Raw genomic sequence first — 25,243 nt, 5'->3', positions numbered from 1 at the left:
ATCTTTCCCAGACATTATATTAAAACCACAATCCAACATTCATCAGTATGTCTTACTGCTGAAACCATGTAACCAGGGTGCAGTGACGTAGGAAATTCACCCTCCATTCCAGAGACTGACTTCAGCAGCAACTAGCTGCCAGTATCGGAACTGAGAGGGGCCTCTGCTGACATATGGAAAAGATCCAACCTCCACCTCAGAATTTTTGTGAAATACATATGATGTTTTTATAGAGACTTTGTTTAAATACATACGGAGACTATAATAAATAGTAGGTTATATATAGACTATGATATTTATGTGTAGAATGTGATTTACACCGATCAGCTACAACATTAAAATCACCTGCCTAATATTGTGTGGGTTGTCCTCTTGCCACCAAAAAAGCTCTGACCCGTCAAGGCATGGACTCCACAAGAACTCTGAAGGTGTCCTGTGGTATCTGGCACTAAGACATAAGCAGTAGATCCTTTAAGTTCTGTAGTTACGAGGTGGGTCCTCCATGACTCAGACTTTTTTTACACCAAATCCTACAGATGCTCGACTGGACTGAGATCTGGGGAATTTGGAGGCTAAGTCAACACTTAAACTCTTTGTTATGCTCCTCAAAGCATTCCTGAACCATTTTTACAGTGTGGCAGGGAGCATTATCCCGCTGAAAGAGGTCACTGCCATCATGGAATACTGTTGCCATGAAGGGGTGTACTTGGTCTGCAACAATGTTTAGGTAGGTGGTACATGCAAAGTAGCAGGTCCCAAGGTTCCCCAGCAGTACAATGCCTAGAGCATCACACTGCCTCCGCCGGCTTGCCTTCTTCCCATAGTGCATCCTGGTGCCATCACTTCCCAGGTAAACGAAGCACACGCACCCGGCCAACCATAAGATGTAAAAGAAAAGGTGATTCATCAGACCAGGCCATCTTCTTCCATTGGTCCATGCTTTTGTTCTGGCACTCGCGTGCCCATTGTAGGCACTTTCGGCTGTGGACAGACTATGCAGGGCCACTATGTGTTCTGACACCTTTCTATGATAGCCAACATTAACTTCTTCAGCAATTTGTGCTACAGTAGGGGATTGGACTACACGGGCTAGCCTTTGTTCACCGTGCATTTATGAGCCTTGGGCGCCCATAATCCTGTCACCAGCTCACTGGCTGCCCTTCCTTGAATCACTTCTGGTAGGTACTAACTACTCCATACCTGGAAAACCCCATAAGACCTGCCGTTTTGGAGATGCTCTGACCCAGTTGTCTAGCCTTCACAATTTGGCCTTTGTCAAAGTAGCTCAGATCCTTACGCTTGCCCATTTTTCCTGCTTTCAACACATCAACTTCAAGAACTGACTGTTCACTTGCTGCCTAATATATCCACTCTTTGACTGGTGCAATTATAACGAGATAATTAATGTTATTCACTTCACTTGTCAGTGGTTTTAGTGTTGTGGCTGATCGTTGTATATGAGGTTATATGGAGACTGAGATTATTATCAGTTAACAATAATGCAAGTTTTGTTTTTATTTTCTTGTGCATTCTTTTGCAAATTTATAATCCACATAAGAATCTGACGCATCCTGCTGCGTCCAGTGTAGTATAGCATGGTAGACCTGCCCCCAATTTCAAAAGCACAAGTATCTTGAGATACTGAATTCGAGCACATGCAAAGTCTAAATATGTGCTTATAATGCTGATAACAAGCGCCTTGATGAATTATTCCCAAGGTTATTGTGAGATATATAGGAGTGAGTTAGTGATATATTTGCTAGTAGTGGTGGTGGTCAGTCATCATCATCATCATTTATTTATATAGCGCCACTAATTCCGCAGCGCTGTACAGAGAACTCATGCACATCAGTCCTTGCCCCATTGGAGCTTACAGTCTAAATTCCCTAATATAGACACACACTCACTCACAGACAGACAGACAGAGAGGGAAAGACTAGGGTCAATTTTGATAGTAGCCAATTAACCTACCAGTATGTTTTTGGAGTGTGGGGGGAAACCGGTGCACCCGGAGGACACCCACGCAAACACAGAGAGAACATACAAACTCCACACTATCTGTGTGGAGGCCATTGTCGGGAATCAAACTCATGACCCTAGTGCTGTGAGGCAGAAGTGCTAACCACTAGGCCACTGCATAGTAGCAATGGTGTTAATAGTTATATACTGACAGCAGTGATATATGAATCTGGACAACAGAGTTGAGGCAATTAGGATATCGCTGCGCTATATGGGAAAACTGAGCTAATGCTGGTCACATGCTGAGATGCACATATACTTATATGATTAATGTACTTACACACATATATAAAAACAAGCAAATAATTTAGAGCAACATAAAATTTATACTATATTGTACCATCTTTGCTAAACTGTTTTATATTATGTATAGTAATAATATAACTTAGCTTACATGGTTATCAATTCATACTGTATAAATGTATAGCAGAATCTGTAAGTGGCTGGAAGGAAATTATATGCACCATATATGAGTATAAGTCCAACATCCAGGTTGTCTGCTAAGGTGTGCATGTGAATGATATATAGTGATACACTGCATAGTTTAATGCAATTATTTAATTCACAGCAGAAATAATATTTCTTGGCTAAACTTTGTTTTGTGAGTGGTTAATTAAGGAGATTAGTTATTAAATGGTAATAAAACATTTGCCATGCCATCAGACACTCTTTTGCACCTATGTTACATGTCATCATAATCTAAATGGCCTATCTTGTCGGCTGGAAAAAGGCAGTCTTGTGGGACTCAATGGCTCTACTGAACAGAGTTTATGGCATCACTCCCAGCTCCTCATGTTATAGCATATAGTCATTATATGCTCTGTGTGGTGTACTTGAGTTAGAACTTTGCTCTGCTAATGTAAATAAAAAAGTATATTTATAAACTATTTCATATATGCTACATTATAGAATGTATTTCTTCTTTTTTTTCATTTCCCATTGAAGCTGAGCTTCAGCTTATTTTCGCAGAATCACTTGGCAGATAGTAGTGAAAAAATAACTCTGTTTGATATCTCAATCTTCAATGGAGTTCAGAATTTTTCTTCCATTTCCCAGGATCCAATAAAATCTCAAAGAAGCAGCAGAAGAAAATTACTTGTAAAGATAACTTCCTCTGATTTAAGGAAAACCTAAGAGTATTTTTTTTACACTTATAAATATGAGAACAGCATTTTAGGATTGTATTTTTAATATAATTCCAAGCATCATCCAGGAGAATATTAGTTTTAGCGGTATGCCTTTAAATACTACCCTAGTGAATTGGTAATAGGACCAGTATGAAGGGCACTATACTGATTTTACTATTTCTCTCAATAGAGGAATTTAAGTATTAAAAGATGGTGACTTTATAGGAAATATTAATACATATTATACTATATTGCCTAATCACAGAGAGTTCTATAGTTCTGAACTATGAACTTCTGTGATTTTGAGAGTCAACTATATTAAATCGCAGTTATACGTCTCCAAGAGTTGACTGGGAGTACTCCCTTAATACCTAATAAGTCAGATAAAAATTCCCCGCATTTTTCTTGCAATCCACCTCTGGCTACCAGAAAGAGAACGCAGTAAACATCCTGTAATGATCCAGGACAGGGCAGATAAATAATCATAGTGTCCAGTAAGAACTTGGATCTTTGAGTAGAAAGACATACTAAGCTGTTGTTATCGCAGTGCTTCTGCTATTTTCTAGTTTATATCATGTGTGCATGACCCAATTGGTCCTGAACCGTCAAGCAGGAGTCTCCAGGGGATGCCCCATAGAACCTAGCTCTCCATAGGTTCTTTTACCACATTGAGGCTACTGTTCCTGATGACCACAACCTTCAAATGTCAAACAAGGTGTTCGCGGGCCCCCGAGTTGAAGTGCACTGCAGTATATTCCAGTGTTAAGGAAAACTGATGTAACGAATGCAAGGACTGGTTATGCGGCAAAGCTCTGCAGCAGTGTCTAGCTGAACCTCACCTTAACAGGACAAGGGAACACATGATTTTTCACTCAGACAGGAGACAGAGGCTGGAGTGAGGGAATCTTGTGATAGGGCAGTAGGAGAGGATAGAACAAAAAGGCAATGCTTCTGTCACTCTCCAGGAGAGAGCTGAGGCTGTACCTTAATTTGTAAAAAAAAAAAAAACTCCTATGCAGGGCACTAAAAAAAAGCAGCAGGGCGGCAGTGGGGTTATAGGAAGCAGGAGTTTATTCCAGTGCTCCAGTGTTTATGGGACTATGATCCTCTGGGAAACAGCTTTGAAAGCTATTGATGATGAAGATAGCTCAGATATTCTAAAAGTCCCGAAAGGTGTAATCTAAAAACTTTGATTTGTGGAATAAAGTCTATATGCAAAAGTCAATAATAATTCTTTGAAAAAAAGGACCAGTATATTATGTGTGCACATGCAGACTGATGTAGACTACAATGTTTAGGACAGATGATCAGTAGTATTATGAGAATAACACTCAAGTTTATCAGTCATACATCATCTATGCTTAACTCAAGTACGTATGACATATGGTGAGCGCCATCTGGAGGTGAACATGACAAAAGGCAGAAATTGAAAGATTAAATACATAACTCAAACAAAGGTATTTTGCTATTTTATATAAATGAAAATGTAAAAAACAAATATCAATTAAGGACAAAGAAATAAGGGTTGTTGCTAGATTTAGGCAGACGTGGCACAAGCTCAGAGCCTCCAGTAGTATGCCATTTGTTTTATTATTTATTTAATAAACAATAGCAACGTATTATAATGTACTTACTGTTTGCATGTCTCCCACACCAATAAAGGTATAATAAACAGACAATTCCTTTTTGGACTAAAAAAAGAAACCCTACACATAAACAGGGCTGAATTTACCATTCATATTTTGCTTTAGATCTGACTCCAATGTTATCTTGCCAATCAAGTATGCTTTATTATTAGCTTTTATTTATAAACATATAATGCAGGTCTGTACAGAAGCTAAAGATGTTACGGAATAACAATTGTAGCTGTTAGCGGGGAATTCAATTGTCCCCAAATTTGTGCGGCGTTAAAACTATTACCATTATTACAGTAGTTTTAACCCGGCTTTCTGCAAAAAGCCGGCATTGAAACTACTGTAATATGGGTAGTAAAGCATATTATTACCGTTATCACGCCGCGTTACTTTTACCTGTAACGCGGCCAATTGAATTCTTCCCAGTGTGTGGTTACATGTTCATGGATACAGTGCATGGATCTGCTAGTTCCTGCCTCTGGGCAGTCAGTGATTACAGGTACAGCAGTAGTTCCCGGTTCTGTTATTTTGATGGAACTGGTGCAATATGGAACATCCACGTTTTTTAGTAAACCTAGCAAAACTATAAATTTACCTACAGCAAATGAGACGGTTTTAGTGTTGGACTATGTCAGGCATCATACAGTACACACATAAAGCCATACTCCTTTTTAAGTCAACTCTGTCTGGTCTTCTGGTAAATTATATTGCCCTGCAGAAAACAATGGCTTCATGTGGTATGTAATTGTAAAACATAATTTAGGATGACTGGGCCACCATTAAATCACTGCTAATCACACTGATCACTGCTAGATATCAATTGGAAAAGACACCCGATTGTTAGTGTTTGAAGTGAACAAGAATCAATTTCATTTTCCCCAACTATTGCCCACTTGATATTTACCTTTGAAGGATATAAAGAGTTCGTTTTGAAGAGAGTGCTCCGGGGCTTTAATGACATGGCATTTATGAAATGTGTTTTTCATCTGACAGTTCAGGCTTGCAATGATTTCCGTGATTATCCTGAGGAGGTTCTCGATAAATTGGAGATTGGCTGAATGGTGGCAGGGCTTGGCCCTGTACCGTATGTTTACCTGATACATGTAGTCAGGTTCACGGTAAGCTGCAAAGATAACATATTCTTCATTGAAGTCACTCTGGTAAAACCAATTAAACTGTACCTGTTGCCTACACATAGTGGAAGCAGTCATTCTGTGGGCTGAACCAATATTCACTCCATCAACAAACTAGGAACTAGTGGCATCACTGAGACATGAGGCACAAAGTGCCTCAAGTCTCTCTGATGTCATTTGTAGGCTGAACTCTCATGAATATTGGCTCAGCCAGAAAGTGGCTGCCTACACTGTCTCTAGATGATGGTTACACTTCATACTCTAAGCTGCTCTGTTACTAGGTACAGTAGGTGGACATTGAACTTCATATGAATTTCCATTTATATGGTCTAGGCCACCCTACAGGAAATGTAAAAGGAAGGGTGAAATTATTATGTCTTGTGAATATGTTTTGGCAGTGTGGTGCTTGGCTACATTCACGGTAGGTGAACACATGTAAATACTACCTAGAAGCCATAGTAAAAATATTGTTGCATGGGGAAGGTAAATAACTTTCAACAGGACCTTCAGCATCAATTACTTTGAAATATATTATGCAATGCTATTATCTGACAATTTACCATATTTATATAGTCAGTATTGTAGACAGTATTACACTGCATTACTGTCACTAAGCAGTTTTTCATTTTTTGATAAAGACAGGAAAAGCACCTACTATACTCGCAGAGACATGGGTGCTCTAATAGACTGAACTCACCACTGACTACTATGAACACATCATTATAAAACTGTTCCACAGTGAAAAGAGGATTAGTGGTTTTACAGCTGTGATCTACTGCTGCCACCCAACTAACTACAACTGATACCCAGTGGCCTTATCCCTCCTGGAAAAATCTTGCTACTTAGCACCACCATTAAGTCCTTTGGTCCTCATCTGCTAAATAGGGAGATGGTGGAATTCAGTGTCTCCTGATGTTCTGCTAGTTTAAACAGGATCCTATGAGAATTTACTTGTTAATGGACTGCTTTCATTTTATAATATGGAGGGAACTGATTTTCTAGATAACAAAGTATTGTTCAAAAAGAACTATTGTGGTGTCAGCTAAGTATTTTCAGACTTATGTTCATTATTAAGGACACTTGAGATATGCAGTATGTCCTTGTGAATTGCTAACATAGATTTGCATTCTTACCCAAGACCTCAAAATTGTAGCTTCTAAAGTTTTCCTTTTCGTGTGTAACATCGAGCTTGATGGTTTTATAAGAAAGGGTGCAGCTGTACGACCCAGACATGGATGTGTCAAAAGCCATCAGCATGAGCTTTCCTGTTTCGGTTAGATTCACGTTACTGTGCCCTGAAACAAAAACAGGAAATGACTTGCCGCTGACAGCTGGAATATACTGATGCATGATATGTAGAGGAGGCTATGCAAAGAGTTCCAGTAAAGTCACACAATTTGTAATATGTCTTGACTAGTCAGCCATGAAAGGTCACTTGTAGCTGGTGGAATCAAAAGCTGTAAGTGATGTTAGCTGGCAGCTGTGAAATGGAAGTCAGATCAATCCCACAGACATCAACGTGGTTGGTACTTAAGTAACCTACTTAGGAAGGTCCTTTTATATCTGAAGGTGTTAACCAAAAGTTATTAGTAGGCACACCCTGGTGGTCTATAGGCTTATTTGTGGTATTACTCTATGTAGCCCATGTAGATGGAATATAGGTCTCCAGCTTTTAAGCAACTATTTCCAGCAAACAATGCCAGCCAGCCGCCAAAAAAATCTACTGGAAGTTATCATTCATCAACAGGTGGCGAACCACAGAATGTCTAAGTGTATTAGCACAATGGTGATTTCTGTATATCAGTGACAGGAACCCAGTGAGGCTCTATTCATAAAGCATACCAGCACTACTCTGACAGGAACCTAGTGCACACTTCCTGCTATATGCAGGCAAATGCAGTAGATAAAAGCCAGGATCTTATGGCTGGTATACCCAGGGACACAGAAAGCACCAATCAGCCGCTACCCCAAGCATGTACAATAGGTGATTATCTACTTTTTGAACTCATAGGATACTAACAAACTAACCTAGAGCCTCCTATAACACTTATTGGGCAAAATATTGTTATTTACTAACTTGCTTCATTATCTGCTAAAAATATGCAGAACAATGTCCTTTCCAACTGCATGGGGAATAAGGCCTAAGATATGAAGATTTTCAGGACTATTGGGAGAAACGTAGCTAGCCTTTAAAAGATAAATGCTAAAATTCCCAATTGGGAATTCAGGGGGGAAAAGCCACACCTCCAATCCACACTCAGATTTCACCCCTTCCTGAACATATATGGTTGCTACAGTATAACAACAATTGTCTACACACAGTGGAGGTCAATTACACAGTGCACCTGGGGTGCATGGGAGAATACATTTTTTGCATCTGTGTGCGTTGATGGTTCCACCCAGGGCCCATCAAGATGCATGCCTCCTGTCTGCAAGGCACAGGAGGGAGACTCTTTAGAAGGTGGACTGTGTAAAAGGTCTACCAACTCTTTCAAATAAATAAAAAAAATTCTGTTGTTCTTAGAAAATACTGCTCGGTTTAGCCTCATGCATGGCTTAAATAAACATTGAGAATGAGGGATCATTGGGAGTATTTTTCTCCTCTATATGGTCCCTAAGACATACTGTATATCAGCGCCGTGGCTCCCAGGGGTATCGCGGCGCTGTCACAGGGGTGCCGTGGCCAGGGGGAAAAAAAAGAATCCGAGACTCAACATCCTCCTCCCTCCTCGCTTCTCACTGAATGTCGGGTGTGACGTCATCACGTCCGACATATTCAGTGAGCAGTGGCAGGAGAGAGGAGCCGGAAGAAAGAAGACAGAAGAAATAGAAGAAAGAAGGCCAAGTATGGTAAGTAAAGAAACAGAAGTGACTGGTGATAGGTAACAGCAATGGAAAGGGCAAAAGAATGAAGGAGTGCACAGAGTGTGAGAATGAAGGGGGGTACAGAGTGTGAGAATGAAGGGGGGCGCACAGTGTGAGAGTGAAGGAGGGCGCAAGAGTTAGGGTGAAGAGGTGCACAGAGTGAGGATGAAGGGGCGCACAGTGTGAGGATGAAGAGGCGCACAGAGTAAGGATGAAGGGGCGCACAGAGTGAGGATGAAGAGGCGCACAGAGTAAGGATGAAGGGGCGCACATATTGAGGATGAAGAGGCGCACAGAGTGAGGATGAAGAGGCGCACAGAGTGAGGATGAAGAGGAGCACAGTGTAGGATGAAGGGGCGCACAGAGTGAGGATGAAGAGGAGCACAGTGTAGGATGAAGAGGCGCACAGAGTGAGGATGAAGAGGAGCACAGTGTAGGATGAAGAGGAGCACAGAGTGAGGATGAAGAGGAGTACAGTGTGAGGATAAAGAGGCACACAGAATGAGGATGAAGGGGCGCACAGAGTAAGGATGAAGGGGCGCACAGAGTGAGGATGAAGAGGAGCACAGTGTAGGATGAAGAGGAGCACAGAGTGAGGATGAAGAGGAGTACAGTGTGAGGATAAAGAGGCACACAGAGTGAGGATGAAGAGGAGCACAGTGTAGGATGAAGGGGCGCACAGAATGAGGATGAAGGGGCGCACAGAGTAAGGATGAAGGGGCGCACAGAGTGAGGATGAAGAGGAGCACAGTGTACGATGAAGGGGCGCACAGAGTGAGGATGAAGAGGAGCACAGTGTAGGATGAAGGGGCGCACAGATTGAGGATGAAGGGGCGCACAGAGTGAGGATGAAGAGGAGCACAGTGTAGGATGAAGGGGCGCACAGAGTGAGGATGAAGAGGAGCACAGTGTAGGATGAAGGGGCGCACAGAGTGAGGATGAAGAGGAGCACAGTGTAGGATGAAGGGGCGCACAGAGTGAGGATGAAGAGGAGCACAGTGTGAGGATGAAGGGGCGCACAGATTGAGGATGAAGGGGCGCACAGAGTGAGGATGAAGAGGAGCACAGTGTAGGATGAAGGGGCGCACAGAGTGAGGATGAAGAGGAGCACAGTGTAGGATGAAGGGGCGCACAGAGTGAGGATGAAGAGGAGCACAGTGTAGGATGAAGGGGCGCACAGAGTGAGGATGAAGAGGAGCACAGTGTAGGATGAAGGGGCGCACAGAGTGAGGATGAAGAGGAGCACAGTGTAGGATGAAGGGGCGCACAGAGTGAGGATGAAGAGGAGCACAGTGTAGGATGAAGGGGCGCACAGAGTGAGGATGAAGAGGAGCACAGTGTAGGATGAAGAGGCACACAGAATGAGGATGAAGGGGCGCACAGAGTAAGGATGAAGGGGCGCACAGAGTGAGGATGAAGAGGAGCACAGTGTGAGGATGAAGGGGCGCACAGAGTGAGGATGAAGAGGAGCACAGTGTAGGATGAAGGGGCGCACAGAGTGAGGATGAAGAGGAGCACAGTGTGGGATGAAGGGGCGCACAGAGTGAGGATGAAGAGGAGCACAGTGTGAGGATGAAGGGGCGCACAGATTGAGGATGAAGGGGCGCACAGAGTGAGGATGAAGAGGAGCACAGTGTAGGATGAAGGGGCGCACAGAGTGAGGATGAAGAGGAGCACAGTGTAGGATGAAGGGGCGCACAGAGTGAGGATGAAGAGGAGCACAGTGTAGGATGAAGGGGCGCACAGAGTGAGGATGAAGAGGAGCACAGTGTAGGATGAAGGGGCGCACAGAGTGAGGATGAAGAGGAGCACAGTGTAGGATGAAGGGGCGCACAGAGTGAGGATGAAGAGGAGCACAGTGTAGGATGAAGGGGCGCACAGAGTGAGGATGAAGAGGAGCACAGTGTAGGATGAAGAGGCACACAGAATGAGGATGAAGGGGCGCACAGAGTAAGGATGAAGGGGCGCACAGAGTGAGGATGAAGAGGAGCACAGTGTGAGGATGAAGGGGCGCACAGAGTGAGGATGAAGAGGAGCACAGTGTAGGATGAAGGGGCGCACAGAGTGAGGATGAAGAGGAGCACAGTGTGGGATGAAGGGGCGCACAGAGTGAGGATGAAGAGGAGCACAGTGTAGGATGAAGAGGCACACAGGATGAGGATGAAGGGGCGCACAGAGTGAGGATGAAGGGGCACACAGAGTGAGGATGAAGAGGAGCACAGTGTGAGGATGAAGGGGCGCACAGATTGAGGATGAAGGGGCGCACAGAGTGAGGATGAAGAGGAGCACAGTGTAGGATGAAGGGGCGCACAGAGTGAGGATGAAGAGGAGCACAGAGTGAGGATGAAGGGGCGCACAGAGTGAGGATGAAGAGGAGCACAGTGTAGGATGAAGGGGCGCACAGAGTGAGGATGAAGAGGAGCACAGTGTGGGATGAAGGGGCGCACAGAGTGAGGATGAAGAGGAGCACAGTGTAGGATGAAGAGGCACACAGGATGAGGATGAAGGGGCGCACAGAGTGAGGATGAAGGGGCGCATAGAGTGAGTAAGAAGAGGAGCACAGTGTAGGATGAAGGGGCGCACAGAGTGAGGATGAAGAGGAGCATAGTGTAGGATGAAGAGGCACACAGAGTGAGGATGAAGAGGAGCACAGAGTGAGGATGAAGAGGAGCACAGTGTGAGGATGAAGGGGCGCACAGATTGAGGATGAAGGGGCGCACAGAGTGAGGATGAAGAGGAGCACAGTGTAGGATGAAGGGGCGCACAGAGTGAGGATGAAGAGGAGCACAGAGTGAGGATGAAGGGGCGCACAGAGTGAGGATGAAGAGGAGCACAGTGTAGGATGAAGGGGCGCACAGAGTGAGGATGAAGAGGAGCACAGTGTAGGATGAAGGGGCGCACAGAGTGAGGATGAAGAGGAGCACAGTGTAGGATGAAGGGGCGCACAGAGTGAGGATGAAGAGGAGCACAGTGTAGGATGAAGGGGCGCACAGAATGAGGATGAAGAGGAGCACAGTGTAGGATGAAGAGGCACACAGGATGAGGATGAAGGGGCGCACAGAGTGAGGATGAAGGGGCACACAGAGTGAGGATGAAGAGGAGCACAGTGTGAGGATGAAGGGGCGCACAGATTGAGGATGAAGGGGCGCACAGAGTGAGGATGAAGAGGAGCACAGTGTAGGATGAAGGGGCGCACAGAGTGAGGATGAAGAGGAGCACAGTGTAGGATGAAGAGGCACACAGGATGAGGATGAAGGGGCGCACAGAGTGAGGATGAAGGGGCACACAGAGTGAGGATGAAGAGGAGCACAGTGTGAGGATGAAGGGGCGCACAGATTGAGGATGAAGGGGCGCACAGAGTGAGGATGAAGAGGAGCACAGTGTAGGATGAAGGGGCGCACAGAGTGAGGATGAAGAGGAGCACAGAGTGAGGATGAAGGGGCGCACAGAGTGAGGATGAAGAGGAGCACAGTGTAGGATGAAGGGGCGCACAGAGTGAGGATGAAGAGGAGCACAGTGTGGGATGAAGGGGCGCACAGAGTGAGGATGAAGAGGAGCACAGTGTAGGATGAAGAGGCACACAGGATGAGGATGAAGGGGCGCACAGAGTGAGGATGAAGGGGCGCATAGAGTGAGTAAGAAGAGGAGCACAGTGTAGGATGAAGGGGCGCACAGAGTGAGGATGAAGAGGAGCATAGTGTAGGATGAAGAGGCACACAGAGTGAGGATGAAGAGGAGCACAGAGTGAGGATGAAGAGGAGCACAGTGTGAGGATGAAGGGGCGCACAGATTGAGGATGAAGGGGCGCACAGAGTGAGGATGAAGAGGAGCACAGTGTAGGATGAAGGGGCGCACAGAGTGAGGATGAAGAGGAGCACAGAGTGAGGATGAAGGGGCGCACAGAGTGAGGATGAAGAGGAGCACAGTGTAGGATGAAGGGGCGCACAGAGTGAGGATGAAGAGGAGCACAGTGTAGGATGAAGGGGCGCACAGAGTGAGGATGAAGAGGAGCACAGTGTAGGATGAAGGGGCGCACAGAGTGAGGATGAAGAGGAGCACAGTGTAGGATGAAGGGGCGCACAGAGTGAGGATGAAGAGGAGCACAGTGTAGGATGAAGGGGCGCACAGAGTGAGGATGAAGAGGAGCACAGTGTAGGATGAAGAGGCACACAGGATGAGGATGAAGGGGCGCACAGAGTAGGGATGAAGGGGCGCACAGAGTGAGGATGAAGAGGAACACTGTGTAGGATGAAGGGGCGCACAGAGTAAGGATGAAGAGGAGCACAGTGTAGGATGAAGAGGCACACAGAATGAGGATGAAGGGGCGCACAGAGTAAGGATGAAGGGGCGCACAGAGTGAGGATGAAGAGGAGCACAGTGTATGATGAAGGGGCGCACAGAGTGAGGATGAAGAGGAGCACAGTGTAGGATGAAGGGGCGCACAGAGTGAGGATGAAGAGGAGCACAGTGTAGGATGAAGGGGCGCACAGAGTGAGGATGAAGAGGAGCACAGTGTAGGATGAAGAGGCACACAGGATGAGGATGAAGGGGCGCACAGAGTAAGGATGAAGGGGCGCATAGAGTGAGTAAGAAGAGGAGCACAGTGTAGGATGAAGGGGCGCACAGAGTGAGGATGAAGAGGAGCACAGTGTAGGATGAAGGGGCGCACAGTGTGAGGATGAAGAGGAGCACAGTGTAGGATGAAGGGGCGCACAGAGTGAGGATGAAGAGGAGCACAGTGTAGGATGAAGAGGCACACAGGATGAGGATGAAGGGGCGCACAGAGTAGGGATGAAGGGGCGCACAGAGTGAGGATGAAGAGGAACACTGTGTAGGATGAAGGGGCGCACAGAGTAAGGATGAAGAGGAGCACAGTGTAGGATGAAGAGGCACACAGGATGAGGATGAAGGGGCGCACAGAGTGAGGATGAAGGGGCGCATAGAGTGAGTAAGAAGAGGAGCACAGTGTAGGATGAAGGGGCGCACAGAGTGAGGATGAAGAGGAGCACAGTGTAGGATGAAGGGGCGCACAGAGTGAGGATGAAGAGGAGCACAGTGTAGGATGAAGGGGCGCACAGAGTGAGGATGAAGAGGAGCACAGTGTAGGATGAAGAGGCACACAGGATGAGGATGAAGGGGCGCACAGAGTAGGGATGAAGGGGCGCACAGAGTGAGGATGAAGAGGAACACTGTGTAGGATGAAGGGGCGCACAGAGTAAGGATGAAGAGGAGCACAGTGTAGGATGAAGAGGCACACAGAATGAGGATGAAGGGGCGCACAGAGTAAGGATGAAGGGGCGCACAGAGTGAGGATGAAGAGGAGCACAGTGTATGATGAAGGGGCGCACAGAGTGAGGATGAAGAGGAGCACAGTGTAGGATGAAGGGGCGCACAGAGTGAGGATGAAGAGGAGCACAGTGTAGGATGAAGGGGCGCACAGAGTGAGGATGAAGAGGAGCACAGTGTAGGATGAAGAGGCACACAGGATGAGGATGAAGGGGCGCACAGAGTAAGGATGAAGGGGCGCACAGAATGAGGATGAAGAGGAGCACAGTGTAGGATGAAGGGGCGCACAGAGTGAGGATGAAGGGGCGCACAGAGTAAAGATGAAGGGGCGCACAGAGTGAGGATGAAGAGGAGCACAGTGTAGGATGAAGGGGCGCACAGAGTGAGGATGAAGAGGAGCACAGTGTAGGATGAAGGGGCGCACAGTGTGAGGATGAAGAGGAGCACAGTGTGAGGATAAAGAGGCACACAGAGTGAGGATGAAGGGGCGCACAGATTAAGGATGAAGAGGCGCACAGAGTGAGGATGAAGAGAGTCAAAATTACTTAAACACACCCTTACTGTACTTGAGCTATCGTTTTGCTCTCCAGGCGTAAAAAGACATAAGTAAATAAATCTTGATACGGATGTATGCTCGCACATTTTTTCTGCACATGCAAAATGCAAAAATACATATTTAACGCACAAAAAACAACAACACATGCACATCAATGTACCTGTAGACTTTGGGTAACATGTATAGATAAAAAATGTAGACTTGTCTTTCATATTGTATAGATTTTGTAACATGTGCTTACCTTTCAGGTTCCTTCCATCAGGTCCTATCCAGAGGTAGAATGGATCTATGGTCTCTTTCTGTGCAATATCTACATCCATACAAACAAGGAATGGGCTGTTGTTCAACACCTTCACGTACACCTTTACTGCAATACATCACAAATTGCATTAGAGTTGCATCTTACTATTAAATCTTTTCCAACTTTCAGCATGTCAAACCAATTTAAACAGTGGGAGATGAGAAACTAATCACAACTTCCATTTTACAGCCTGCATGTTCAATAGTATTCTATAGAAAGTTTAAGATAGTGACCAAATCTCTGCAATAACAGTGACTTATCTAACCTATGGAGTTAAGCTGGGTACACACCTATGCAATTATAGTGCAGATCACACGATTCACGACCGTTTGTTCAGATATCGCAAGAGTGCATTCTCGCACGATTATGTTTTAGTGTACCAAAATATATTACATCTTTTGATATGGTTTTCTAAACTTCCTAAAAATCCCTATCAACTATGGAACGATGTCAGGCAAATGTGGAAATGTGTAAGCACTTACGACCAGCAGGGTAGGTAGATATCTGTAGACTGTATACAGTCGCGATCTTTTCAGCAGATGGTTATGAGAGATGAAGATCACAGATTTGAAGGTAAATTGTTTAGGTGTGTACACAAGAATTGGCATGCTCATTGGGACTTTCAGTCATTGGTGTTGCCTAGGTGTGTACTCAACTTAACATTGCACCTAAATTAAAAAAAAAAAAAAAACACATAAAACTTCAGCTATGGCTTTTGCATAATCCATCACATTCCCTGAAGGTAAACATTGCCCTGTCTGAAATTGCTCACACAAACGATGCGGAGCATTTGTAAAAAAAAAAAAGTTGCACAGAAACACAGCAGTTTGTTTTTTTTTATAAATGTCTTACATCCAGCGGTTGTCCTTTTCATGGGCTGACCTCACATAGAAAAGTGCCTTTATTTTAGTTATGATATCTTAAGTGCTATTCACATTTTGGGAATGTTGTACCATGGCTCCCACAAATAAAGCCAACTAAAAAAAATTCTGCGCACCATACTTTACTTGTAAGGCTCTTTATTGAGTGCCATTATTACAGATTATTTTATAGGAAAATTGCCTTTATAAGTGCCAACTAATGATTTTAACTTGCAGTATGATCATATTGGATGACCGCAGATATAGCTAAGTGTGTGGCACACAATTGAAAATAATGCAAAAAGATACATTTAGAAACATTGTCATCCAAGTTAGATATATCTGTTTCATAATTAAGTAATCTATTTTCTACTTATACTCAAAAACTCATGTATTCATGCAACATAACCAGTTTATCCACCCTTTCATGACCAGACCTGTGACAACTTCACCCAGAGTATGTTACTTCTATCTTAGATGATTCAAATGACAAATAAAATTGTGCTTGTCTCAGGACTTTGTTTTGTAGCATGTTCGAATAAATATTGTTTATTGTATGGGCATTACATAGGGAGAAATTGGCTAAAATAGGCAAAAAGTCTTCAGTGTGCTAAAAATGAGGGTATGAACAGGCGTGGTAAGAGAAATCTTGGTTGAGGCTTAATCTAGGTGGTTTCATGGCAATCTACATTCCATGTGCTATTTGTGAGTTTTTAAAAGATTTTACGATACTCCTGCAGAAACTGTGACTGGGTCAGAAAAAGACATTTTTTTATTTTTTTTTATATATATTGATTAATTTGTTAAGCATTTTTTTTTTATACCGTTTGGTTCTAATAATTTTAGTAAATCTAGACTCCCCTGGTAATCCCCAGTTATGTCATCATGACATCACTACTTTTCCCAACATTCCACTGCCTCTGAATATGAAAATGATTAGTCCTTTCATATACAAGCACAAAGTGGCTGTATTCAATTTTATTGAGAAATATATTACAACAATATTACATTTCGCAATGTGTGTGTTCAAATCGATCAACGGTAATATTGTTTATGAATTAGACTGTTCACTTAAAAATTATATCCAAATCCCAGTTGCTTGTGTGGGCAGCTATAAACATAAAGGTTTTAGTTTTATATTGTGTCATTACAAAGAAACCAAAATTAAGAACATTTTGCATGTCACACAATGTTTCTCTATAGGTAGGTCTATAATTTTTTTCATGTGTTAGGACTTGTATACACAGGTGTAAAAGAAATATGGCGATTAATGTGTAGACTATATGAGGACTGGATTGACAGCTTTTGCTAGAAGGACGTGATCCTTGAGAGCTCTTTCTAAATAGCTCTCAAATCTATCGCAATCTAGCACTTATATCACTTTGATTTAAGCAAAAATGAGCAGTGGTCTCCCTCACTCAGGAGCCATATTAAGGCAGATACCACACTCAATGAGCCTTTTTGAGGCACACCTCTCTATCTATCAAACCCTCTCTGTGGGCAACCTGGTGTATCACGCTCAATGAGCTAGACACTTCTAGTTAAAACTGGTTTAGAGGATGTAATTACAGGCCAGAGCAGCCTCCTACCTATGGGGTGCATGTGGCCCAAACACATTTTTTGCAGCCCAGCCCGGGCTCAGAAAAAATTAAATATAAAAAAAAAAAAAAAAAAAAAAAAAAAGGGGTGCATGTGGCCCAAACACATTTTATGCAGCCCAGCCTGGGCTCAGAAAAAAATAAATATGAAAGAAAAAAAATAAAAAAAAGGGGTGCATGGCCCAGACACAAATTTTGCAGCCCAGCCTGGGCTCAGAAAAAATTAAATATAAAATAAAAAAAACCAAACAAACAAACTTATCTGACGCTCCTCCTCCCCTCCTGCCTTCGCACTGAATTTTGGGTGTGATGTCATCACGCCCAGCATTTGCTTACTGCAAATGCTCACAGAGAGAAGCCATGAGAAGAAGAGAAGAAAACAGAAGAAAATAAAATAGAAGAGAAGAAGGCAATAGAAAGGTATGTGAAGGGGAGCAAAAGCAGCATGGAGGGCACAGTGTGAAACAGGTGAAGGGGAGCAAAAGCAGCATGGAGGGCACAGTGTGAAACAGGTGAAGGGGAGCAAAAGCAGCATGGAGGGCACAGTCTGAAACAGGTGAAGGGGAGCAAAAGCAGCATGGAGGGCACAGTGTGAAACAGGTGAAGGGGAGCAAAAGCAGCATGGAGGGCACAGTCTGAAACAGGTGAAGGGGAGCAAAAGCAGCATGGAGGGCACAGTGTGAAACAGGTGAAGGGGAGCAAAAGCAGCATGGAGGGCACAGTATGAAACAGGTGAAGAGGAGCAAAAGCAGCATGGAGGGAACAGTGTGAAACAGTGGAGACAGGTGAAGGGGAGCAAAAGCAACATGGATTCACAATGTCGCCAATCATAATGCCGACATTAAAAGAACAATGCCCACATGTACCGGTACTATGGCAGGGGGAACACATGCTGCAGGTCTTCCTTCTATAGTGTCACCAGCGCTGGTTGGCATAGTCTAGTGCTGGTTTTTGCATTTTCAGTGGGACACCATGCTTTTTTCCTGATTTTGCCAATTCCAGTCTAGGCTGGTGGAACTAGAGTTGGTTTGGCTTTTTATGGAGGGAGGGGCATGTAACTCTGCATACTAAGCAAATTACGTAGTTTCATCATACATAATTTATGCCTTCACTTCTGGAGTAAATTATGTCTGACTCTGCATAATGCCCTCTATCTCCAAATTGCCCTTAACAGTAACCAAAACCTCTCATCAATATCAGCTGACTTTGGGAGCGTGGTCTGACAGCCATACTGTGCAGACGGAGTATTTCTCAGCTCTCCCCTAAGCGACCAAAAATCGGTAGCCACCGCTGTTAGTTTGCCTGCATAAAGGCATCCGCTTCTAGCCTCCACTGGGGCGATACCCCCTCAAGAAATTTGAGGACATAAATTGTCCTCCTAGTTGCTGTGGTCCGCCTGAACGGTGCTTGGGCCTAACTGTGAGGAGATCCACGGCCTGGAGTGACCCGCACCTGGGATCCACACTGTCGGAACCTGAGAAGCTCGCAACCCTCCCTCTTCGTGAGCATCAAAACCAGTATCGCTGGGGTTTTCCAGTCAAACTTATTATCCAGCGCAATAATTCTACTCATGTGATAGCTACAGTAGAAGATAATATCCAACTATTACAATCTTGGGACATTCAAGCTTCAATTGCAACTTCGGCCTCATTGTCTCGACCTCAGAAGGACTGGTCGAGTGTAGCTGGAGAAGACTAGTTAATACCTTTACTATTTCTACTACTTTCACTTGAAGGTCTACTTCACTCTGTAGTGATTCAGCTCTACTTTATAACTCCTAGACTCTGTGGGGTCACTACTATCACGGGTTTCGAGCATCACTTGTACAATGATGTAAGATCCATGCTAGAAGCTGGATTGTGGACCTCCGGTCGGTGAGCAGTTTAAGAGCTGATCGGGACTTTTTTATTGTTTCTATGTAGTGTTTCTTGCTGGTAATTTCTTTTTTTTTTATTTAGATATCTTTACATAATAGGTTCGTTTATACTTTGCATATCTTTTCTGAAGTTATAGCAAGATTTTTTATGTTTCTAACCTTACAGGTGATAATCTTTTTTTTTTTTCTCTTTCCACTCAATTGTGTTATTTTTTGGGTGGGTACTCCATTTCTAGGGCCATGTCCCTATAGTTACTGATTTTGCTGGACGATTTCCCCCTCTGGCAACTACTTTAATCCCAATATTGGGGTTGTTTATGTCCTGCTATCCCTTCTCCCTTCCTATTCCTCTCCCTTCCTTCTTGGTCCCCTCCCCTCCTTAGGAAAGTAGTTATTTTTCCTTTATAATCCCACTACTTTCATGAGGTTCTTAAAGGTCTCTATTAAGCCAAAATTGTTAAGTTCTTATCATTGAATGTAAGGGGACTGAACTCCGCTGCTAAAAGACGTTTAGCGTTATTATTTTTCCATAAACAAAAAGCTGATATTGTCGCAGTGCCATAAACGCATTTCTTGGCTAAAGCCCCCCTGGTTTTAAAAACCATAGATTCCCGCTGTGTTTCACCACAAATGCCGATTTAAACATAATGGGGTGGCTCTTTTGTTTAGCTTCAAATCCAAATTTATTCTTAACTATAGTTTCAAAGACAAAAATGTGAGATATCTTATTGTGGTGGGATTAATAGAGGGTAAATTAGTTACTATTGTTTCTTTATATGCTCCCAACTCGAGACAAGTTCCTTTCCTTAGAACCACGTTACGAGATATTGATAAACATAAACAGGGCACTCTTATTCTTATGGGAGATTTTAATATTGTAACTGATCCCAAATTAGACAGATCGTTACAGACATCTTCCTGTACAATAGACAATATAGCTAGTCCCTCAGCTGCATTTGCTAGATTGTTGGCAGAGTTTGGACTTTACGATGTTTGGAGGACTCATGCCCCACTGGAGCGAGACTATACGTATTACTCCTCGGTGCATAATTCTTATTCTAGAATTGACCTGATTCTGTTGGATAAATGGTCTTTACAGAATACCAGGTCAATCAAGATCCTCCCGATATCGTGGTCTGATCATCCCCCGGTAGTCTGGACCTGGCAATTTCCTCAGCAGGTAATTCCCCCTGGTACATGGCGAATGGTCCCATACCTCCTGACGTTACTAGAAGCAAAGGTCGCTCTTCAAGAAACGCTTGATATGTTTATTGCCACTAACTCACCAGGGGACACGTCCATATTTAACTTCTGGTGCACGCTCAAAGCTGTAATGCGGGCACAGCCATCCAGACTGGAGCCAGACTTACGCGGGCGAATCTTAGCAACCAGGTGAGGTTGGAGGAGGAATTGTCCTCCCTTGAGTCTCTGAATAAAACCCATCCTTCAGAAGACCTCAAGTTCCGTATATCTCAAACTAGAAATCAATTACAAAAACTATTACTTATCCGCACTCAACAAGACTTGAGTAGACTTCGCCAGAAATACTATGTATCTTGGAATAGAGCGGGGAGACTGCTTGCTAGAAAGTTGCGAGGCCAGAGGGCCCAAAATCGTATTAAGTATTTGATTGACGAATCAGGTGCCAGGACATCTAACCCGTGGGATATAGCTAATAAATTTGTGGCATACTATTCCAAATTATATAATCTCTATGACTATGATTCCTCTCCCCAACCGACCCCAACCCTGATCGAGGAGTTTTTAAGCGAGCTAAAACTACCATCCCTAGAATCTTCTTGAATGCCGCTTGGACACAGTCTGAGATTCTGCATGTTATTAAATCCCTTCCCAAAGATAAAGCTCCGGGACCTGATGGATTCATTAATAATTTTTATACTACGTTTCAGACTGAACTCCCCCCACTCTTAGAACAGTTATTTAATGTCGGTACTCACCAGGGGAATTTTCCTTCGGATATGTCACGATTCTGAAACTGGGCAAGGACCCAACTCTATGCCAGAATTATAGACCAATTGCCCTTCTTAATACAGATATAAAAATTTACGCCAAACTGATCGCTAATAGGATTAGCCCCCTTATCCCAGTCTTGATTAATCCGGATCAGGTAGAATTCATTCTTGGACGACAAGCATCCAATAATACGCGTAGAGCCATCAATATTAGAGAGCAAGCTAACAAACACCACCACAAATTGTTAATTATGTCATTAGATGCGGAAAAAGCCTTTGAAAGGCTGCATTGAGGCTATATGGGTGGGGTCCTTGCTCGGTTTGGTTTTAGTGGTGAAATACTCAAATCTATATTAGCTCACTATAGGGGCCCCTTTGCATCGGTCTATAGCAATGGCTTCACATCAGATAAATTTACACTCTCCAATGGTCCTCGACAAGGTTGCCCCCTCTCACCTCTCATTTTTCTTTTGGCTATTGAACCTCTGGCCGAGCGAATTATGCAACATCCTCAACTTCCAGGCATTACTTTAGCATTGAGTACAAAGAGTGGGGTCCGTGCTTCTTATACCTGTGTGTAGGTGCAGCCAGTGGGATATGTAAGGAGCTCGTCCTATTTCCCAGAGTGACAATTGATAATTAAATAAAGCAGTTTCCCAGGCGCTGAGGTGAGTGTATATAATGAAGTGGAATATGGTTGAATGTAGAATGACTGTAGGCCAGAATTTATTAGTAACATAGGTTGATATCAAAATAGATGGAGAGTAAAATTACATGCATCAGACATAAGCAATGGATACAATTGACATCATGCAAAACGGAGTTGCAAGATGGTATAAGCAGGCGTATTGAATGAATCATAACATGTCTGCAATCGTAATGATACACACACAGAGAAATAGCAAATAATGGCAATTTAGCTCAATAAACAATGTGAGCAGAAGTACAAAAAGTTGGTGTAATAACACAGTGAGCACCGGGGTCCACTGGATCCAAGATAATGTACCCAGTAAGTCCAAAAGTCCGGATGGACACTTGATAATAAACTGAATCCACAGGGTAAGACACTGTGAAAATCCCGTGGAGGTTGTCTGATGTGAATTGTCAGTAGTTGTACTGCTTAGTGTGATCAGAAATTAGTGAGTTTATAAACATGGTACCAATATCGGTGTTGCCGATATAAAGTAAACTGGGAACAACAGGGAGTTACTAACCTAAATCCGGAATGAATGCCCAGGGTGATCCTTGTCCGGTAGTCAGAACTCCACATGTTCAAGAACAGCTGTCTCAGGTACTGTATCGACCCGGAGTGGATTTCCCAGCCGACCACCCCTCCTCTCTTGGCAGATGTGTATCCACATCTGTGAGTGTTGCCGGGGTCGGTGCGCGTGCGCAGAAGCGCAATGATTGGCGGTGAGAGAATAAGTTGTAATGTTGAGCTCATGAGCTGAAAGTCGATATGGCAATAGAACCTACGCGTTTCGCCCACGTGGGGCTTCTTCAGGGATTATTAGTGTGTAATGGCAGCGTCTCTTCAGAGTGTTTTATTTATGGCAGGCGGCCATGAGTTACAGGCTTCTAATTGGGTCCTCCGCTGGATTGACATCTGTATGGGGGCGGTTCTTTTGGTACATGCTTGGTTAGAGGTAATGGTCCCAATAAAGATAATTAGCAACAGAATAACCGATGTTATTCCTCAATAGTGGTGACAGATCCTCTTTGCAGTCTTACAATTACAATAAAATAATCAGCAATATAATAAAGCATGTTAATGCACAATAATGACTCTTCTTTTGAACAATTGAGTGATGCCAGAGAAATTTCAGTAGTTCAGAGAGTGTATATATGTGTGTATAAGTGGTTACTTTAGAGGTTCCATCATCATTAAGTATAAATGGCTAATGAGTTGGGTAGACCATGTTGTATAGCGCAAGACATCCTAAGCAGGGGGAATAGGATGTTACAGAAAGCTATTGATGTCGATGTCAATGTTAAGACCATTTGGTGCCAGGGTCTTCAAGTTGAAAATCCACTTAGTCTCGATTTGCGAAATGTGCTTAATGTAATCAAAAATTACATTACAGCCATTCTACATTCAACCATATTCCACTTCATTATATACACTCACCTCAGCGCCTGGGAAACTGCTTTATTTAATTATCAATTACTTTAGCATCAACCACCCACAAATTATGTCTTTTTGAGGATGATATTTTACTGTATGTCACTAGTCCGGAGATCTCACTACCATCCTTACATGATTTGCTGCAGAAATTTGGAAGGGCTTCTTACTACAAATTGAACACATCCAAAACAGATGCCCGCTATATTAATATAGCGGGTTCTCTCCTGGTGCGCGTGAGGGCGGCCTTTCCATACTCTTCTAGGTCCCTCTCCATGCCCTATCTAGGAATTATGATCACTCCCCTTCTAGACTCCTTGCTGGAGGCTAATTATACTCCATTATTGATACAATTAAATACTTTAGCAAAATTGTGGCAACATCACGAGGTCTCCTGGCTGGGCAGGATAGCCGCATTTAAAATGTCTCTCTTACCCAAAATGATGTACCTATTTAGGACTTTGCCTTTTAAGCTGTCCAAATTCTATATAGATAAATTACGTTATATACTTACCTCGTATGTATGGAAGGAAAAGCCACCTAAACTCGCACATACGATTATGTCCCGTTCAAAAAAGACAGGGGGTCTTGCCTTTCCGGATTTAGTTAAATACCAGGAAGTGGCCATTTTAGCTCAGCTCCGAGATTGGTCTCTTCCAGGTTTCCATAAACCCTGGGCTGACCTGGAGAAAGGCCTTAACTATGTATTCCCATTGACTGATCTTCTCTGGATTCCCAAACCCTGGAGGCCTCCTCAGGCTGCCTTACCACATCTCACGAGTGATGCTCTTATAATTTGGGACACATTTCTAAAGATCTATATTGTGGTCACCCTTCCTACTTCTAATCTCTCCCTTGCTTTAGTTAAACTCATACCTAATCTTAGTCTCTCCTTGTGGTATTCAAAGGGCATCACCAATGTCAAAATACTTTACTCTGACTCATCTCTATTACCCTTCTCTTTTTTGAGGGAAAAATTCCAAACCCCTAACCAAGATTTCTATAAGTATCTCCAAGTTAGACATTGGTTAAATTCCCTGTGCACACAATGCCCCTCCTTACAACACCCTCCAGCCCTCCTCTTTACCAGATTGTCATCTGGAATGAATAAGGTAGCTATCTCCTTTTGATACACTCACCTTAACACAAGTCATCAGCCGCTGAAGGCCTCCTCCCTACTAGCCTGGGAGAGGGATCTTGAACCAAATCAATGGGACAGTATCTACCAGAATGTCCATCGGATGTCGAATACTGGATATTACTTTGATTTGATTTACTACCTTCTTACTTATAACCGTTTGCTTAACTGTTTAATTGTTGTTACATCCTTCCCCCAAAACAACCTAACTTGTCCTCCTTTTCCTACCCTTCTTCCTACACCTCTACCTTTCATCCTGCCCTTTGCAGACACTTCTTCAAGTGATACCCCACCAACAATGATGCTGTGTAACCTCCTTACCTTGACACTCCCTTCCTACCACAGATTTTAACGGTCGTTAAGTAAAAATGACTTCTATTAACGCCAAGATACCAAACCAGTCAGAGGCTACAACCCAAAAATAATCTATAGAGTCATGGCCCCTCAGACCTCCTTACATGCCCATCAGACCACCCCATATGCATGTAACATTCCCATAAGACCACCCCACATGCCATCAGACCTCCCTATGACCCTTGCATGACCATGAGACTTTCCCACATAGCCTTTACATGCCCCTTACATGCCTATCAGACCTCCCCACATGCCTTACATACCTCCCCACATGCCCATCAGACCAACCAAAATGCCAACAGACCTCCCCAAATGCTGCTTACATGTCCAAAAGACATTTCCACAAGCCATCAGACCTCCTCCACTTGCCAATCATGCATCCCCAAACATTCCCATCAGCA

At 43.7% G+C, this 25,243-nt stretch overlaps 1 protein-coding gene across 4 annotated transcripts in view; it reads right to left on the bottom strand.

The window, feature by feature from the left end:
* The window catches only part of ZPBP2 (zona pellucida binding protein 2), a 75,537-nt gene that overhangs the window by 37,957 nt on the left and 12,337 nt on the right, over positions 1–25,243 (bottom strand). For 2 of the 4 annotated variants that reach the window (XM_075215342.1, XM_075215343.1), the window contains 3 exons: positions 14,862–14,987; positions 7,047–7,208; positions 5,685–5,903 (listed from right to left, as the gene is read on the bottom strand). In XM_075215342.1, the coding sequence (XP_075071443.1) occupies positions 5,685–5,903; positions 7,047–7,208; positions 14,862–14,987 (507 nt within the window). The remainder of the gene's footprint in view (positions 1–5,684; positions 5,904–7,046; positions 7,209–14,861; positions 14,988–25,243) is intronic. The other 2 variants (XM_075215345.1, XM_075215344.1) reach the window with 2 other exon arrangements.

The sequence above is a fragment of the Mixophyes fleayi genome, chromosome 6 (genome assembly GCF_038048845.1).
Source record: "Mixophyes fleayi isolate aMixFle1 chromosome 6, aMixFle1.hap1, whole genome shotgun sequence".
In the NCBI taxonomy this organism is placed as follows: domain Eukaryota; kingdom Metazoa; phylum Chordata; class Amphibia; order Anura; family Limnodynastidae; genus Mixophyes; species Mixophyes fleayi.
The sequence above is the reverse complement of the archived record's forward strand: the minus strand, read 5'-3'. Positions and strand labels throughout refer to the sequence as shown.